The sequence below is a fragment of the Natator depressus genome, chromosome 3 (assembly GCF_965152275.1).
Source record: "Natator depressus isolate rNatDep1 chromosome 3, rNatDep2.hap1, whole genome shotgun sequence".
NCBI lineage: Eukaryota > Metazoa > Chordata > Testudines > Cheloniidae > Natator > Natator depressus.
Genome location: NC_134236.1, coordinates 47,332,941 through 47,353,430, shown reverse-complemented (window position 1 = coordinate 47,353,430; position 20,490 = coordinate 47,332,941). Strand labels below are relative to the sequence as shown.

Below are 20,490 nucleotides of genomic sequence, written 5' to 3'. Positions count from 1 at the left end.
ATAATCTCCCTTTGACTCAGCAGATTGACCAAAACGCTTAACATCACAAGCAACATCTTCCTTCAGGAAGGCCACCACTAACAGCAGGAGCCTCAGAAAGATAATTAGGGCCTGATTTTCTAGAAATGACAACAGTTACATCCACAATAAGTTGCCATGAAGAGACTATGAATGAGTTGCAAGCTCAATGTTGTATCTAACGAAAACTGAGGCCTTATTTGGGGGGGGGGGGGGTAACAAGCAGTTAAAAGTCTATTTTAAAATAGCCCCTTAAGCATTTTATACGTAACATAGCTTTGGTGTCAACTTCAGATAATAAAGGCTGGAATTTCAAATCCAAGAAATAAACATATCGCTGGGGATATCTGAAAGTCACTGGAACTTTTATTTTACTTACTGTTTCATATAGTGCCTATAATTAAAGTATCAAGGCACAGAATAACTGAACAGAGATCAAAACTTCCCCTGTCTTAAGGCAGCAACAGCTTTTAAAAAGGAAAAATAGGCATATAGGAGTTACAGATTTAGGAAGAAAAGTTTGAGAATAAAAAGCCTCACGTATAGTAAATTGATAAACAATTTGAACAAGAACTTTTTTTAAATGTAGGCCTTTAGTTACGCTCATAAACCCACACTTCTTTTCAGGCCACTTATTTAGAAGCCTAATTTTAGGCAACAATTTTTAACATCAAAGTATGAAAGCCACCAAAATGAGAAAAGCCCTCGGGTTTTGAGAGAGTAATCTTCCATTTGCAGGTTACGTTTCTGTAATTATCAGGACACGGATTAGAATCATTTTCTTTAAAACTGTTTTATTCTTCTCTTGTGCTGCCCCAGAAAAAAGGGAGGATTTGAAGCTCATTGTCACAACCACAAATATTTTTCTGGGCAAACAGGCAGAAGCCAAAGGAAGTTTTGGTGAACTCTCTGAAAAGACAGCTAAAAGGAAAGGCATTTGTTCCAAATTATCTCACAAATCTTTGAGATTACAGATACCATTAAATGCATGTTTGTCATAGCATAGATATGGTATAAACATTTCGTATAACCCGTATGAGCACCTTTGTACTGGGATGGTAAAACATCTAGCATAGCTGACATTTTTTGCCGTTCTAGCTAAGACCATTGCCTCAGCTTGCTAGGGGGCTGAAGCTGGAAAAAATATACATATAAATCCTTTCCCAAACAGTGAAATGCAGCACAGTTTTAACATATCATTGAAGCGATAAAGTGTGAAAGAGCAAGCATCACTTTGAATGAGGATGATGGAAACCAAACTGCAGAATGATTTACTCCCGAGGGCATTCTGCACCAAAAATTTAAATATTCTGCACAATATTTTAAAAGTCTGCAAAATTCCACAAATTTTATTTGTCAAATAAATATGGAGGCTCCAGCATGGCACTGGGAACACAGGCCACCGGCTGCACAGAGATGGGAGATCACTGTGAGGTTTCCCCCCCAGGACATGGACTCAGCGGAGAGGCTGCACGCAACCCTGACACAGTGCAAAGGCCAGGCCTGCCCCAGAAACACCCCAGAGCCCTGCCTCTCTGTGCCAGGTACACCAGGTATGGGCAGATGGATCCTGCATTGCTGAGCCTAAGTGTGGAGGGGCTTGGCAGGGGGAGGGGAGATCCAGGTGTGGGTTGAGAGGGCTCTGTGTGGGGCAATCTGGATGAGGGCAACTCAGTGCGGGATCTGGATGCACAGGGGCTTGTTGGGGAGTTGTGGGTGCAATGATAATGGGACTCTGCAGGGCGGTCCAGGCGAAGAAGGCTGGGGCTCAGTGGGGCAGGGGGTGTCTGGGTGTGGGGGTATAGATGGTTGGGATTCAATAGGGTGGAGATCCAGGTGGCTTGTCGGGGTGGTCCAGATGCAGGGGGAGTGGGGCTCGTTGGGGGGGGGGGGAGGGTTGGGTGAAAGGGGATGAGGCTTAGTGGGAGGGTCTGGGTATGAGGGGTTCTGGATGCACGGGGGTTTGGTGGATGTGGGAGCAGCTCCCTGTACAGTGATCCCTTCCCCTGCAGCTGAGGAGCAATGGGTGCAGGAAGCGCAAGGGGACTGGGGACAGGGGGAGAAGACAGTTTGCTGAGCTTCCTACAGCTAGGGGAGAAATCCGAAGGTGGGTCTGACATGGCCTCAGATGCCATGCAGGGGAAGAGAAAGTCCCGTCCTTCCTAGCCCCGCTGGGACTAGCAGGTGAGCCCGGTACAAGATAGGAACCACCAGCCAGGTCTTCTCAAGTCTTGCCCCCTGCTCCACAGTGATTTACCTCTCTGACAGCTGCCCTGGGCACCCGAAACATACTGCTGAGGAGGGTCGTATGACCGCTCTTACGCTTTCCATTGCTTCCCTGTCAGAAAGTCATTTTTCTGCGAGGAAGCAAAGAACTCTGCGGGGGACATAAATTCTGCACACACACAGGGACACAGAATTCCCTCAGGAGTAAGAATGTTAAAATAATCAGAAGAGGGAAATAACTGTTGCGGTGGGTTTACTTCAGATGTTTTTGATTGGACATTGGAATCCTCTGCTGCTGGCGTCACAAGTGATGGCATGCCAGCTCAAATGTAAAGTTTAATTAAATAAATCTTTCCCTTAATACACAACTTTCACAGAAGAAAGCAACGCTCAGCATGGAATCTTTCATAACACTGCACATACAGTTACAAATTATACTGCATGCAGAAAATTCAGACTAACTTTATAAGCCTACATATATTATGGGCTGGAGAGTCCGTCTAAATATAGTTTTAATAAATGGTATATGTTTTTCAAGATTACTGGTCACCAATTTTAAGTCAAAGAGGATTACATACATTTAAAAATATGACAGACCGCGAGACTGGTGCTTTGTGTAGATATTCATATACTATGCAACCTATGCCATTGATTAGCTTTGCTAAAAGCATGATTTAATCTGTAGAATATGCAAGGACAGTGTCATTCCAAGTGCTTATTTGTCCTAGTAAGACAATGAATATTAACTAGTAATCCTCGATAGAGTAGTTATTCTTGAATGTTAAGTTCTAAAAGTGTGGGGAGTTGTGCCAACTGCACTTACCATGTCCAAGCTAACCTCAGATTTGAATTCTAGTTTTGGAGTTTATTCCAAGAGCAGAAACTAAACTGAAAAACGTCAAAAGGACTTTTACAGCAAAAAGAGACTGCCAAACCCATAAAGGCCAGTAAAAAACCTAATGTGTAATTTAAATTCTGTTGAAAGAAGTCTCTTCAAATTCAGATAATAATGGATCAACAGTCTGAAAGTTACAGACTCATTCTTCTTAAAAGTCAGTTTACACACTACCTGTGTAGCTGCATGGCTGAAAAAGCAACTGAATGACACCTGGCAATTTTCCACGATATGTCCAGGAGGAAGTCTCCAGCCAATCAATATATATATCTCAGGAGCAAAATAAAAGGAAGGAAAGAAAACCTCAAGCCAGTATTCATGGATGTAGGATCCATCACAACCAAAGATAAGAGTCTGATCTTCCCCTACATAGAGTGCAGTTGGGCCTAAAGCAGTGAAGTAGTCACCCACTGATAGATTACCAGCATCCTCTATGAGAAGGATAAGGCCTCATCTCTTAAACTACTATAAGACTTCACTGTTTCCCAAGACACAAAAGCTCCAAGTTTATTTCTTTCTTGAAGAAGACTTTTCAATCAACTCTGGACCCTCTGGTGGTAAATTTGAGTAAGTATAGCTAGATGGCTTATATTAAGTTTAAATAACTTTCTTTTACATTGGAAAGACAACCAAACTTCAGAAGAACCACCTAATTTAACATGTAAGAGATACTGCTAATATTGAACAGCAATTGTTTCAGCTCTGAACACCTGCTTGGTTAACAGATGCCTCCCATGTGGAAATCAAGTCACTGTATGGCTATGTCAGTACCTATCACTAATTGTTTCACAGAAGGGATATTTTTGTGGTATATTAATAGTCTGTTTTAGAACATCATTAATGTATTAACCACATGTCTTAGTTACTGTCTTTGCTGTACAGATACTGTATATATCCAACTGCCTTTTTGCTTTAGGGTTTGTCTTCATGGCATTATTATGCTATCGAAGCCACATCTAAAGTTTCACCCCCATAATCAGACTCCCATCCACACACACACACACACCTGCAGCTCAAGTGGTGCTTAGAACTGAAACTAGCTGGTCTGTTGGAGGGGGTGTGAGGCAGAGGGTTGGTTGGAGCTTGTATGCAGTGGAGATGCAGGAATTCATTGTTATAAGTCACCACCAGTTAACCCAGTCACTGCGCTGCTAATCCAATCACTGCGCATTATGAGTGCTATTTTGCAATATGGCAGCTTTCAATAATACTAGGCTTGCTCAAGTGGAGAAACTTGAGTGTACTACCTCAAGTTAACTGTTGCAATGAAGCCCTTAAAAGAGTTTATAGTCCCCACTGATCCCAAACAATGACCTCTGAGCAGGAGTATGTGGGAACAATGAGGAATGACAGCTCAAGAGATCAGCAGAAAACAGCCAACTGTCTATTTAACCATGGTATAAACATCTGGAGGAAGTTAAGCATTTGAAATAACTATGAAGTTTAATTGGTTTGGACAGGTATAAGTGTGAAAAAAAATTAAGTTGGAGTCTCATGAACTGTAGGATAGTCAGCAGCAGCTTTGTGTACAATAGAACGTCAGTTACTATAACATAACTGAAGTCAGGATCTTTCAGCTACCCAATGGCCTCACCATTAGCAAGTGAGCAAATCCTGCATTCTCACTACTTACTGGGATAGTAAGTGGGGTGCAGAACAGAACGGGATCTGACAAACACTGCTCCCCTCAATTTATTCTGGACAATAATCAATTTAGAAAAAATATTATTATAACTTTTGGGGGGCATGGACTGTCGTTTAACTGTTTGCCTAGCACAACAGGGCCTTGATCTGGCTGAGGCCTCTACAAAACCCCCAACAACTACTGGACCTCATCACAACCAGCTGACCTCATTTCTGCAGCAGAAAGTAGTGGATGGCCCAAAGAACCAGTCACCTTTTTGTACAATGAATCAAGTCTGTGGATGCCCCACAAACAAAGTCATCTGACAGTATTTATCACAGTGAAAAGGAGCCTGCTAGAGGGTGTTTTTGTGGGGTTTTTTTTTTTGTTTTTTTTGTTTGTTTTTTTGCGCAGAGGGATGGGAGTGAGCATGGGTAAGGATTGTGTCCAAACATCCACCCCAAAATTTTACAGCTGGGTTAGAGTAGTGCTTTCATCTTTCTGGAGTCATTACGTAATTTTAAGACTTTGAATAATGCATGAAAGAATGTCATGCTTCTGCATTCCATCTTTTCCTTAAGCTTCACATACATGTGCAACTCACACTAAAAGGAAGGGAAGGAAAAAAGCCAAATTTCAGGCCAAGAAAAAGCACAGACCTACAGTTCATGATGCAAACTCCGCTGGCAAGCACTCTAGATGACGTGCTTGACAAGACATAAGAAATGCAGCATGCCCCTCTTCCCTCCAATGGATGCGCTGAAGTCTGAGATACAAAATCAGCAAGGCAGAAAGGGAAGGGAAAAAAGAGGCCAAAGAGAGAGAGCGAATGGGATAACTGAAGCTACACTAAGGTTGGCACTCCACCACCACCAATTTAGTGTTTGGCAGCTGTGCTCAAAAGACATGCCATCCCTGACCTACAATCAGTAACTGGCCAGTTTTGAGTCCAGGACTATGCTGCTACATCTCACTTTTACAAAAACAGAGAAAAAAAAAAAGCACAAGGGGTTATCTGGGCTTACAAATTCACATGCTGCTGCATCTCTACTCACATGCCCGCTCTGTAATGCAACACATTGAAAAGGTTGCTTCATTCTATTTTCCTGTAGGCAAGGATTTACTTTTTCCTTTATGTGGACTAAGCAGCAGCAATAAAGATTAAAGAGCATCTGGTGCCACAGACATAGGATCACAGTGGGGGGGGGGGGAAACCATTTTATTTTAGCTGCTGCAGGGGAGGCCAGTGATCAAGCATTACAGCTGGTGCTGCTGAGACTGCAATTAAACTGCCCTCGAGCACCTTAAGCAGGGCAAGGCAACCCCTCTTCTCAATAGTGAATTTGTAGCATGCACCAATCTGCTAAGCAATCCATGTTTTACAGTAAAACATAATGAACACTGTTTTGAGACATGTGCCCTCTTTCTTCCTCCATCTGAGATAAATGCCACTGTAACTGCCTCTCTACAGGACTGTAGGCAAGGGGCTCCAAATTAAAATAAAAGGAAAAGAAATATTAAATCAAGAGGACCTCAAAGAAAATCCAGATTTCTGAAAGCATTTGTATTCTGCCACATTCTCAGAGGCACCAACAGGGAATTTACAGGCTCTGCAGAAGCTATCTAAATATTCACTTCTGCTGAACTTGTTTTCTTCTTTTGTTGGCAGTTTGTTTGTCAGTCCACTAAAAATACATTATTTTCTTAATGCCTCAACCAGCAAAGGACAAAAACCAATTTTAAAGGAACATTGTGCATTAGTAACCTACTGCAATTTGGAGCAATCAGCACACAGTGTTCTTGTATACTTACACTAGTTGCGTTAACATAATATCCCAGTATAATTTCTCTGCAAGGCATCATTTACTTTAACTGTCAGTGCAAGTGTATTACAGACTTTAAATAGGGAGGGTGAGAGAGTGGAGACATTTATAAAATATACATTTAGTATCATATATAATTTTAGTTTTGTCACAAAAAAAATCTTTTTTTAGTTCAATTATCTTCACAGAGCATATGCATGCTACTTGAATTTTGTGTAAGGGAATGCACAGAATTTATTGAAATTTATTTGTTGTATAATCTATATTTCTAGCCTGAAATACAAGCAAATTTAAAATTGCATTTGACATGAATGTTTCCAGGTGCTAGTTCTAGAACAGTATTTACAACAAGATCCATTAACCACTACTGATAGAGATAAAAGAAAAGGAGTACTTGTGGCACCTTAGAGACTAACCAATTTATTTGAGTATAAAGTTTCGTGAGCTACAGCTCACTTCATCCGATGAAGTGAGCTGTAGCTCACGAAAGCTTATACTCAAATAAATTGGTTAGTCTCTAAGGTGCCACAAGTACTCCTTTTCTTTTTGCGAATACAGACTAACACGGCTGTTACTCTGAAACCTACTGATAGAGATGTAATTTGTGGAAGTATTAGTGTTGTAGTTTAACCTTAAACCCTTGTATATGCCATCACCACACTGCTAGTCACAACTGTTTTTATAATCCCATCCATAGCATGCTGGACTATGTTCCATTGGACATCTCCCCTCTCCTCCCCACATATGACAACTTCAAATGCCGCACATATTTTCTACAAATTTAAAAAAATCTATTTAGAAATATGTCATCATAACTGAGGATAATTATAATGCATAACATAAGGGGAGAAGCTAAGCTTCATCTTCCATATAACTAAACAGTATACTTAAGTGTCTCACATATTCTAAAGAGAAGGAAAGACCTATGTTTAAAGAGTTTTCATAGCACTTTATCCTGAATGAGGAGGATTTTGATCAAGACATGGCACACACACTTTATAAATACAGGGACTAGAGCCGGGTGAAATTTTTCAGACAAATAGTTTATTCACCAAAAAATGCAATTTTGGTTTGACAAAAATCTATTCGTATATTTCGCAAAAAACAAAAAAGAAAATATTTTTCCAAAAAAGTTTGAAAAATGTTGTGTTATGACACTTTCAAAATGAAATATTTATTTTTAAATTTAGTTCAAATTTAAAAAAAAAAAAAAAGTAAAAATATCTAAAACCAAATCAAAACTAAAATGAAAATAATTCATTTTGCAGCAAACAAAACATTCAGTTTGACCCAAGAAATTTGAACATTTGGGTTTTTTAGTTCACCCACCAGTTCGGTGGAGGAAAGGAAAAAAAATTACTCATTCAGTTTACAAGGACTCTACAAAGAGGTACTGTACTAATATACTATAGCAATTACAAGACATTTCAGTGGGACTTGACAGATTACAAAGGGAGGACACACACCACTGTGGGCTTATCTACACAGAGAATTGCACTAGTTTAACTAAAGGTGCAAATTTAATGTGTATCCACATAGGTGTGTGCATTACATTTCATTTTAGGAGTGGCTATTTCGATTTAGCTTAAACCTGCTCTCAACAGGCTAAACTGAAATAAGCCACTCTAAAATGAATGAGGAGTATCCACACACAGGTTTGCACTCGTTTAAGCCACTCTAATTTTCTGTGTAAATAAGGCCTGTTTCAGTCTCTGGGAAAACGCTTGATCTAATGAAAAACTGGAACATCACAAGGACAAAAACTGAAAAGCCATTCAAAGAAGTTATGGAACCTTTCCGTTACTTGCTAACATAATTGATCCCAAATACAAAGATCACAGGTTGTCTGCAAAACAGGAAGAAAAGCTGAAATGTAATCCTCCATTAACTCCTTTAATTTTAAAAGCTACAAAAGACAACCCAGTTTTCTACCCCAAATCTATACAGAAGCATTTGTGTCACAGTTCGTTGCATTAAATGTTAGAAGTAAAATGACAAGACATGACTGCCGAATTGAAAATTTGCAAAAATTCTGAAGGACCTGCACTTCTGTCCAACCAGCTCAGCGATGATAGGATGTGTTTTTAAACATTCAGATTGGTTTGAATGAAACTTTGTAATAGGTCAAGTGCTGAAACGTAAATAAGTTGATAAAAATGTGTATCGGTAGTTAAGGGCCAACACACAAAATTGGGAAATGCAACGCAGTTGACTGGAGACTTATGTTCAGACTTGAAAGCTTTTAACTTTTGGTGTGTGCCTTTTCATGTTTGAGGAATATAAATATGTTTATGAAGTGAATCACACAGCATGTGTATTTGCTTCCTTTCAGAAAGCTTTGTGAGCTTACTCGATTTGTCTCTTACCCCACTAGCATCTTCAGATTTGGAGTGAAAGAGGAATTTAAGAAAAAGAAAAATGAAGATAATCCTAAAAAGGCCCTACTCTTCAGTGAGGGTTAGTTTCTTTACCATAGCAAATGATATTTAACTATAAATTAAGTTGAAAGAATAAAAAACTATTTCCACTCCCTCCAGCAGGTGAGTAAAGAAGGGACATTTAATGAAACGTGGTTTATAAATAAAAGGTTGTAAGTGACTAAGAACATTGTTGCGCCAATGCATTGTGCTTTTCCGGTCAAACTAAATACAGTCAGTCAAATACTGTATGTTAAAAAGAGGCACTCGGTGAAGACTATAAAGGTCTTTTTCTTAACTACTAGATTTTGGTCAATCAAATCAACTTTTTCTTTTTAATCTTAACCCTATGAGTTATAGGAGGCTGAACTACATAAGGACCGGGTGAACAAAGACCAGATATCTTAGTTTACACACAGGGAAGTTATGCTGCTCAGCTGGTTCTTTATTCAATAAAGTCTTCTCCAATCAAGATCAGATACTATACAATGCTATAAAGACTTCTTAGGCGACCAATTACCACAACATACAGTAGAGTGCATGTGAGAAACAAAGAACCTATAAATAAGTTAGTGACTGTTGGGGAATAAATTCCATGACTACTTTTGTGTTTTAAATAATTTGAGTGGAGTAATGGAAGGCTACCGCCACCAACCATCAAGTTGCCACCACTGATTTACACTCCTGGCGTTCACCACCTGACAATGCTTTGACTCACGAATGGGTGGGTGTTTTGGGGGGAAATGCAGCATCATGGACTGTAGGTCGGACGGATGGACGGAGAGAGAGCGCGCACCAGCCCTGTAGTCTATGATTTTCTACAGAAATCCTTCCAAACACATTCAGAGCTTGTCTACGTACAAACTGGAGCTGAACTAACTAAAATCTAGTTTAATTCACATCTTTTGTTATTTCTATGCAAGTCTTTGTGTGGACACATTTCAAATTAAGAATGTCCTACTGTGATTTCACTTAAGCGGATTACAAAAGTGACTATCGCCTTAGAGCAAAGCCTACAGAGGCCAAATTAGCATCCTTGCCTGAAGCAAAATGACAAAAGTTTGTGTACGATGAGTGTGTAATTATTCCACCAACGTGCAGCCAAAGCATGGACCAGTCTTTCAGCACAGCCTCTAGACCATAGCAGTGCATGACACTGAGATTTTGGCCAGTGTGTCAATGTATTTACGTGAGCCTACGGCTATGTCTCACTCATTCCCTACACACTGCTTCCCTCCCTCCTGTATCATCAGTAGTGATGTTACAGAAACACCTACAGGCCCCAAGATCGGGGCCCCATCGTTCCAGGCACTGGACAAACACAGTAACGCATAAAACGTGTCCCACAGAACAGAATATTTAAACAGACAAGACTGGTGATGCGTGGGATGGAAAACAGAGAGACAGGCAATTACTTGCCCAGGGCCACACAACAGGTCCATGGCAGATCTAGAAATAGCACTCACTCAAAACTGCAGGACATCCAGTCCAGTGTTGTATCCACTGGACTATGTTGCTTCTTGAGGCCCTCTCCCTAGCCCAGAGGTGGAGAAACTATGGCCTGGGGGCTGGGACCCTCCTGCCCGGCCCCTAAGCCCCCGGCCCCTCCCCTGCTGTTCCCCCTCCCCCGCAGCCTGAGCTCACTGCGCCACCAGTGCAATGCTCTGGGCAGCAGGGCTGCGAGCTCCTGGGGCAGTGCAGCTACAGAGCCCGGCCTGACCCGGTGCTCGGTGCTGCGCGGTGGCATGGCTGGCTCCAGCTGGGCGGCACGGCTGTAGCACAGCCAGCCACCAGTGCTCCAGGCAGCACGGTTGGATAGAGGGCAGGGGAGTTTGGGGGCGGGGGGCAGTCAGAGGGCGGGGAACAGGGGGGTTGAATGGGGGCAGGCGTCCCAGGGGGCAGTCAGGAAGGGAGGGGGTTGGATAGGGTGGCAGGGGGCAGTCAGGGACAGCGGTTTCAGGGGCGGTTAGGGGACAGGGAGAACGGGGGGTTGAATGGGGGCAGGGGTCCCGGGGGGGGCAGTCAGGAAGGAGAGGTGGGGTTGGATGGGGCAGCAGGGGGCATTCAAGGGCAGAGGTTCCGGGGGCAGTCAGGGGGTGGTGGATGGGGCAGGAGTCCCGGGGGGGGGGGCGGCATCAGGGGCGAGAAGCAGGGGTGGTTGGATAGGGGTCAGGGGCCGGGCCACACCTGGCTGTCTGGGGAGGCACAGCCTCCCCTAATCAGCCCTCCATACAATTTTGGAAACCCGATGTGGCCCTCAGGCTAAAAAGTTTGCCCACCCCTGCCCTAGCCCCTCCACAATCAGTCCTTCAGCACAACAGAACTACATCAGCTCTAATGCATGGCAGCAAAAGGCCTCAAAAGCTAAGGTGCAGACTTTGCCCTCTAATAAGGAAGTAGCAGGTGGCATGAAGAATCTGTCTACAGAAGTGTAACTTCTTACTCTACTGACAACCTCTACAACTCTGAGCAGCACAATCAAAAACATTTCTGTCAAGTATGTAATTTACTTAGTTCCTTGAGAACTGCCTTAAGTAATCCCTTTAACCAATCCCAAGTACAGACATTTTAACGAGGACACAAATATTTGTTTGTGTTGTTGCAGAGTAAGTTCACTCTGTGGTCTGCGCATTTCACATAATGAACTTTAGGGCATGTCGCAGGACCCTTACTTCCCACAGCTTTTCCTGGGCAGGTGTGGTGAACGCAAGAAATGAGCAAGAGGAGTTTCTAACTGTGGACTAAGGAGGGTTTTGCTGAATTCAGGAGGTCTTTGGGAGCTTTGTTTAAGAGTTGTTTGCTTTGTGTGTTAAAATGAGAATTTGTTTATAAAAATATTGTAGTGTGTTTAGAGCACAATATAAAAAATAAGACTGGTGACTATTTAGGTCCATATTGTCCCATCAGTTCATAAACAGACCTCACCGACAATTTCAGTGGCATCTTCTGCCTACGAGAGGGTCACAACATGCCCCTTTACCAATTCTTTGCAAAATTTGTGCCTCACTCTTCTCTTAATATAAAGTGATGACTACAGCATCTTGTGTGCGATGTAAAGTTCCACATTTAAAAACAAAATATTCTTAAGTTCTTACATTACCCTACCAAGGCAGTTTTATTCCAAACAGCACAACTTTAAAATTTCCATTACAGTAAATGTTTTTAGAGATGTGGTCTCTGATCTCAAAAGATTAGAAGAGCACTATAACACACACTTTGTTGTTATTATTTCTTATATCTATTCAGACACTACCCCTAGCTGAGCCCATTTATCAGAAGTTGTTAATGGACACACAGTAGAACAATGGAGAAGAAAAGTCCATAGGACACTATAAAAGGCAGACTAGTAAATGTGTTTATGTGCTTCTGATAAGCCAGGCAGCATAAGGATAGATATCATGACAGACAGTTTCCATAAACTGTATGCATTGGACACAAATACAGTACCTCTAAAAGCCCATGCACAAACTTCAGACAAGACTGCATCTGTTCTCAAATACATCTTTTTACCTACCAAGATTTATTGTTTAACTCTGATTCTTGCTATACTGCAACCCCAGCACACTTGTCCTTATCCATCAGCTATTTTCTATATCTGGGGGACTCCCAATACACTGAGTAGAGAAGGATTTATATGCCATCATTAAGCAGGCTGAATGCAGAAGATCGCATAGGGGACAGACAAAAAAATTATTGTATGAATCACCTGACAGACATCAACAACACTGTTCAGGAAAAAGTAATGACTGCAAGAAGTGCATGGATCATCCTGCCTCTATCATTTATAGCACCCGAGCGATTTTACATTTATTCAGAGCCTTAGGTCTCAATAGGATCTACAACCCCCTCATGCACTCTCACTGCATCCCTGAAACAAGGTCCTGTCTGAGGCAGAGTGACAGCAGTTACAGTAAGCAAGAGCACAGTATACTGCACAAGGACGGAGTTGAGAGGGAGAGGAAATTTTGGTCAGATAGCCATACTCTTACAAAAAGTCATAGGGTGTTCAGTCCACACAGAGCAGATGACACTTTAAGAGAGGTCCTATCCAAAAGGCAAGGTGAGTGAAGTAATGTTTTGTTGGACCAACTTCTGTTGGTGAGTGAGACAAGTTTTTGTGCCAAACAGAGCTCTTCTAAGCGCAAAAGTTTGCCTCTCTCACCATCAGAAGTTCGTCCAATAAAAGATATTACCTCACCCACCTTGTCTTTCTAATATCCTGGGATTGACACGGCTACAACTACACTACATACCTGAAAGGCCTCACACAAGCTAGAGTTGTGTGAAACTGGATTTATCTACCTCATAAGGATGGAGAGTTGAGTCAGGTATGCCCAGATTCAAACCTGTTGTTCCAGGAAGTCTAATTATTTCAAAAGATGATACTTGGACCAGTAAAGCATTCCCTTCAGTTAAAAACACTTCTTCTAGTTTCACTAAGCAAAGTCACGCCTTACCATTTCATAATTACTCTTATTAAAAAAGAGAGTCAAAAAACAGTCATAGCTCCTGTGAGAAAACTTGTTTTAAAAACCATCATTTATCTTTCAGAGAATGAATTATACTCCCCTGATCCCAGAAAAATAATACTGGACACCTCTGAAAGTTCCTCCTTTCTGGTTTATCCATTTCTGTTCAGTTACATAGGCTGTTTTAACTGAATTCTGAGTTAACAGACGTTCAACTGCCTATTAAATTCAGTTTCCAGTTAAGCATGTTTCATTTCCAGCGTTAGATTTTCACCACTGCAATTCACTAGGGTCCAAAGTTTGCACCTGAGAACGCTTTAAAAAAAAAAAAAAGAAAAAAAAAGTAGCACACCATCATCCACAAACAACTAAACACACCCACAATTTAACAACTGGCTAATCATCTTCCCATGCTAAAACCTTTTAAAAAGTTTTTTTGTTTTTAATGAGTAACTGTAAAAAAACAAAAAAAACAAATTACTCTGGACTGTAGCTTTTTCAGAATCACCAAATGCTCCTATGCCATTCATGGTAGCAACACCTAATGTTTCACAATAGATTAGTAGCAAGTTTTAATTTGTTAGAAGTTGTACAGGAAATGTTGTCAAACATGACAAACTATGCCAATGAAGTACTACACAGAAAGTTCTGGTGAATGCTTTCTGTAAATGAAGCACAACACTGATGACCTAGCAGAGTTCATACCAACTTGAAGAGCAAATCTACAGTACAACAAAATAAGAATCAAACATTTTTAGTTTCCAGAAGGAGAATACAAGAAAGGAAAGATCATCAACATCATGGGGAAAAAAAGAGAATTTGTCAGCCCTACAGATTAGTATATTAAAAAAACCTGGCTAGATACAAAGTCTACTTATAACTCAGCAGCACAAAGACAGATGTGAATAGATGTTGTCACTGACATTCACACTAGCAAGCTTTAGGCCTTTCATCTCCCCAGTTCTCCCATAGCAAGTACTGTACTACTTCCACACACTAGGATTTTGAAATATTGTTTCTGAAAGGCCACTTACACCACTATGAGCCATGGTGAAACACTAAAAACTAATGCCACATTATGATTTTCCTCTGCTACTAGTGTTACCAAAATCAGTATATAGTTTGATAATCCAGTTGCATTATAATACATTAAATGGGCATTATCAAGCAAGCCTAGACCCAGAATTTAGAACCAACATCAATAAAAATATTGCTATTGGTTTAAAAAGCTTAAATGAAGATAGTTGGCTTAAACGTAAATGGACAGTGACAACTCATTTAAGAGTGTTTTACATGTAACACCTAACCTCAGCACAGCTGTAAAATGCAGTCTGTTTACTTTGTAGTGTACGCTCTACAGTACTTCATGTATAGTCAAGTTACTCCTTTTGTTTATTTGGATTGCTCACTTCTTTTCAGATACAGTAGAGTGTTATTTAAACCCACAATATTAGCATGTAGTATCTGAAAATCACTTTTAACGCATGTTCTGACACTAACAAGATCTGAAATGGAGTGCCGCTTTAGATATTTGTGACAGAATGTGAATGAAAGCCAGAGAGCCAAACTGATTGGCTTATTTTTTTATACTGCAGACCTGAGAAAAGTACCAGAAGTAAACAAACACTGGTGGTGTAAACTAATACATTTTTTAATTTCCCCTCCACTTGCAATTATCTACAGTGCTATTAGGAATAGTAATTAACTTTAAAAAAATAAAACTTTATTGTGTCCCTTTAATTAGACAGATAATAGTTGATTGTAGGCAGTACCGTTGGTTTAAGACTATATTAATTCTGACAAGCTTTCCTCTTCTAAACCAAAGAAAGTTGCCCGGATCTTATGATCTACTGGGTTTTTATTTTTATGGGGGGGGGGAGGGAGTTGTTTGTTTTTTTAGATGACACCCTCCCTAGGCAAACATTGCTATCACAAGTTTGTTCTTGTTTAATTGGTGAACTGCACCAAGTCACACCAGAGGTTAAACACGTGTATTGGGTCATTAGTACTAACAGCCTCAGCAAATAACTCTACGAGGGTGAACACCAAACTAAGGCAGAAGTAGCTACCCTTCTTCCCCCCGCGGTTCTCCTTGGGGGACTGGTAGGGGAGGAGCTGCACTGTTTCAGACGGATCGCTCTAATGTGAGGAGGGAAACTCACCCACCACCACCACTGAGCCGCGTGGCTCGCACGACCCTACAAGTAGGGTGACCGGACAGCAAGTGTGAAAAATCGGGGGTAATAGGAGCCAATATAAGAAAAAGACTCCAAAATCGGGACTGTCCCTATAAAATCGGGAATCTAGTCACCCTAGCTGCACGCCTTGGGGGGACACGCTGTACTTGAAACACCAGCTGAGCGAGTGGATTTGGATTCAAGGTGGAGTCCAGTACATTCCCTTCTGCCTTACGGCTTGCCTGTTTTAGCAGGCAGCTGGCTCTCGAATGGATGGAGCTGCAGGTTTTCAGAGGAGCTGGCCTGGGCACAGTCGGGGGGGGGAGAGAGAGAAGAGGACTGGCCTTCCATGAGCTGCCGCCCCCCATACGCCCCTTTTCCAAACACCTCTCGGGAGCCTGGCTTGTGACAGCTCATAGAGAGCGGCCAAAGCACGAGCACTGCTCCCGGCTCAGCCTCAGCAGCCGCCGAGGGAGGTAATCCGGGCCACGGGCTCCTGCCGGGGCTGCTCACCTGGTGCAGCCCCTCACCGGGAGGCGGCTACGGCCACGCCACAAAGCCGGCACCTGTAACCCTCACTGGAGCAGGCTGTAACAATAGCGGAGGAGGGGGGAGGAGCCCCAGCCCAGGCAAATGAGCCCGCCTGGGCAATTTAACCCCAGGACCTTGCCTTGCTTCCCCAAGCCCCCGTGCTCACCTTGGGCAGCTCGCGGAGCTGGTTGGCGTCCAGAAGGAGCTCCTCCAGGCTGCGGCTGTAGCGGTAGATCTCCTCGGGCACCGAGAGCAGCGAGCAGTGCCGCTTATCGATGGACTCCACATGACGGTTGCACCGCCACAGGGGGATGCAATGAAACATAGCAGCAGCCAGCGCCGCCCACGAGGGGTCCGGCTGCTGCAGGGCTGGCAGCAGCAGCGCCTCTCCCTGCCGCCGCCTTCCCCGGCTACTGCCGGCCGCGGCAAGAGCGAGCCTGGGAGCGCACCCAGCAGCCCGGCCGGGTCCGACGCTCCTCCCAGACCAGCCCGCGCCGGGCTGCGAGCCCCCCTAGCAACCCCCGCCGGAGCCGGGTTCCAAAGCGCCCGCCCCCCTCCCCCCTAGCAACCCCCGCCGGGTTCCAAAGCGGCCCCAGCCGCCAGCAACCCGCTCCGGGTTCCAAAGCCTCCTCCCTCCTGCTCCTCCTCTTCCCACTGCGAGTCCCAGCAGAGGCAGCAACAGGAACCCGCATTCAACACGCTGCTGGAGAAGGAGGAAACTCTTCCCCCTAGACCAGTCCCAGAAAGCCCAACGAGCAGGAGCAGCGGGGGAAGTCCTTCTTATGGTCTCCTGTGGGGCCCCTGCTCTCCAATCACTTGTATCTCGTTAGCACGGGTCCCTGGGCGCTCTGCTCTTCTCTCCCTCCTTTCATTCCTCTTCCTGACCCGGAACACTCGCTCTCGCCCTCCCTCCCTCTCATTCCAGGCTGACATCATCACTCCCTGATCCCTCCCCCTCTCCCTTCCTGACTCTGGTCTCTGACCCTGAGGCTCTGGGACACCAATCCAGAGCACCTCTTCTGCTGCTGCTCCTTGCTGCAGCAACAACACGAGGCAAGAGGCAATGGGAGCATTGCACCCTTCAAAGTTTCCTGCCCATTAAGAAACAGGATCAACTTTCCCACCCTACCAGCAAAACAAAACAAAACAAGCTGAATGAGGGGTTACACACCCCGGGGGGAGAGGAAGAATCTGATGGATTATTGATTGATTTGGATGGTTAAAATGAGGGGTTCTGTAAATATAGACAGTAAAAACAGAAGTTTGTACAAACACTAATATTGCTTTAAAATTGTAATTTTTCCACTCTATCTCTACTTTTAATAGGTGATGGAGTCTGACTGTCCTCTTCAGTGTCTGAAACCTTGTCCGTAGAAAAGCAGCATTGTCAGTACACCATTTGATATTGTCAGAAAGTGGAAAGATTGTCATCCTGGTCTGTGATTGTAATCACAGCTCTTGTCACAAGGCTCTGGTCTTTCAAACACTTACACAGGTGGAACTATTCATCTGAGGAAAGTTACGTTCATAGTTTTTTGCAGGATCAGACAACCCCAGTTACACAAAACCTGTCTTTCTGTGTACCTCAGCACATGCAAACACTGCTTTATAACAAATCTTTTGTCATACTACACTAGCCAATGCCTTAAAAATATAATAAAAAATAAATAGTAGCTCCATGTTGCACTCAGTCCATAGTAAGGCTCACTTAGGTCCCAACCTTGCTAACACTTTTGCAACATGCTTAACTTTGTTACTCATCAGAATGGCCATACTGGGTTGGAGCAAAGGTCCATCTAGCCCAGTATCCTACCTTCCGACTGGTCAATGCCAGGTGCCCCAGAGGGAATGAACAGAACAGGTAATCATCAAGTGATCCATCCCCTGTCGCCCATTCCCAGCTTCTGGCAAACAGAGGCTAGGGACACCAAGGGACTCACTTGTATAAAGTTATGCACTTATTTAAGTGTATGCGGAATCAGGCCTCATGTAGGACAGGACCAGCAGAACTTTTTCCTGGTGGTACTAATTTATACTGCTACCATCCCAACGTAATATATAATTTAGAGGAGTATCAAATAAAAGTATTTTAGAAGGTACACAATAGTATTCTAACACAGGGGTTCTCAACCTTTCTCTTAAGCCCTCCCCTCCCTCCCCAATATGTTATAAAAACTCCACGGCCCAGCTGTGCCACAACAACTCTTTTTCTGCATATAAAATCCAGAGCCGACATTAGGGAGTAGTAAATAGGGCAATTGCCTGGGTCCCATGTCACAGGGGGCTCCGTGAAGCTAAGTTGCTCAGGCTTCGGCTTCAGCCCCGGGTGAAAGAGCTCGGGACCCCGGGCTTCAACCCTGCATGACTTGGCTTCGGCTTTCTCCCCTAGGCCCCAGCGAGTCTAACACTGGCCCTGCTTGGCGGACTCCCTGAAACCTACTCGCGGCCCCCCGGTTGAGAACTGCTGTTCTAACATGCTTAACATAGGCCCTAATCCAGCAGGTGAGTAACTTTACACTTGTGACTAGTCCCATTGAACTGCAGTGGGACTATTTATAGGTGTAAGGATTTGCAGAATCAAGTACAGTAATGTTAATTTGCATATTCATTCAGATATTATAGTACAAACTATATTGTGTGAATAAAGAGACTGGAATGAATTTGGCCAGCTGAATTTACCTGGCTTAACCATAGTATTGGCCAGAGAGGTCTAAGCTTCTTTCTCTGAGATGCTTTGTATCTTTTAAGAGCAAGATTGTGTGCAGACTGCATATATTTTCTTACATTACATTCTTCACACTATATTGTTGAAGCAATTAAAAAGAAAATGTTATAACTTTTAGGCACCTTACAAACTAAAATGATTATATCATAAAAACAAACCAATTTGCTGTGCTGAAGGCTTTCTAAAATAAGGTTTTCAACTCATTTGAAAAAAGGCTAATTCTAAGGTCAAGAGGGTTAGCAGAGGCAAACATACAAACAACACCATCTGTTACTACAAACTTCATTCCTTCATGCCTTTGAGAGTGGGATGGCTACAGAGCTTTACAGAGATAACTCAGTCTCAAAGATCTTGTTTGTTGGGTTTCCTTATACCATTTTTGGACTCTGCATAACTGTGTATAACTATTTAGCATTAGGAAAATAACTATTTAGCATTAGAACTTGTTAAGATATTGTTAATAATTATAAAGTTGGAAAATGGAAAATATATTTTTGGGAGGGGGTTGAATCCAATATTGTCTTTCTTCTTTCCCACTTTCTAAAATCTTGAATAATTCCTATTTGATAGTAAGAATATTGGAAGTCTTTTTAAAATCTAATGTATTATTTCTCACGTTAGATCAACTGCTAAATCTCGCAAGTTTCATTTGTCTGATTTCTGCAGCCTTTGCAATTATCTGATGATTTTTCTTAAATGTGTCCTGACATTTTAGGATTTTGTACACTGCTAACAGTTAACTAGCCTACAAAATATTAAATAAATACCTGAAATGTTTCCTGCTTTGTTACAAACATCCCAAACATATCAGTCTGGAACCAGAAATTTCATTTGTTTTCACATGTATCCAGTGATTTAAAAAAAAAAAATGCAAGCCCTGAATACATCTGAAGAAACTGCATATGGAGACGGCTGCTAGATTGAGTAGATCAAATAATTGTAACGATTGCTGATCTAACACTGACTAGATTAAGTATAGCACACAAGAAACTTTTTAGAGAACAACAAAATACAGCAGCTAGGTTGACTTTCAAACAAGTCATGAGTAATACAAATACTATTACATCAAGAGTGAAATCTTGGCCCCTCTGAAGTAATTTGCAAAATTCCTATTCACACAATTGGATCAGTATTTCACTCCAGAAGACCATAAACAGGTTTACAAGCTAATCTAAGTCTATCTTGAGCATGCAGACCATTTATTTACATTTTGTAGTAAAAAAAAAAAAGTAGCATCTGGATGATCTTTTTCCATCTTGTATGCAAATTTACTATTCAGTGCCAGACTGACAGCCCAGGAAATTGGCCTCCTCCATTAAGTCACAAAACATATACAGCATGGAACCCTAGTGCAAGATTTCCCCAAATTGTCCAACTGATGTGCTTCTACGCTATAATGCAGGGATCAGCTTTAAAAGTGTTAGTCGGTAGTTCCATCTTGACCTCCTTAGCGTCTCTGCTGGGAAAGACCAACAGGGGTCTCAATTATTGTCAGTTTTTCTGATATGGACAGCTGTCCTCATTTCACATAGACCACGAAACAGTCACAGACTGGTGTCGCTACCAACTTGGGTTGGATTCATAC

The 20,490-nt window shown here is 42.5% G+C and overlaps 1 protein-coding gene across 3 annotated transcripts in view; it reads right to left on the bottom strand.

The window, feature by feature from the left end:
• The window catches only part of LRRC1 (leucine rich repeat containing 1), a 168,828-nt gene extending 152,173 nt beyond the window's left edge, over nucleotides 1-16,655 (bottom strand). For all 3 annotated transcript variants that reach the window (XM_074947835.1, XM_074947836.1, XM_074947837.1), the window contains exon 1: nucleotides 16,347-16,655. In XM_074947835.1, the coding sequence (XP_074803936.1) occupies nucleotides 16,347-16,505 (159 nt within the window). In that variant the 5' untranslated portion in view covers nucleotides 16,506-16,655. The remainder of the gene's footprint in view (nucleotides 1-16,346) is intronic.
• Nucleotides 16,656-20,490: the final 3,835 nt, after the last annotated feature.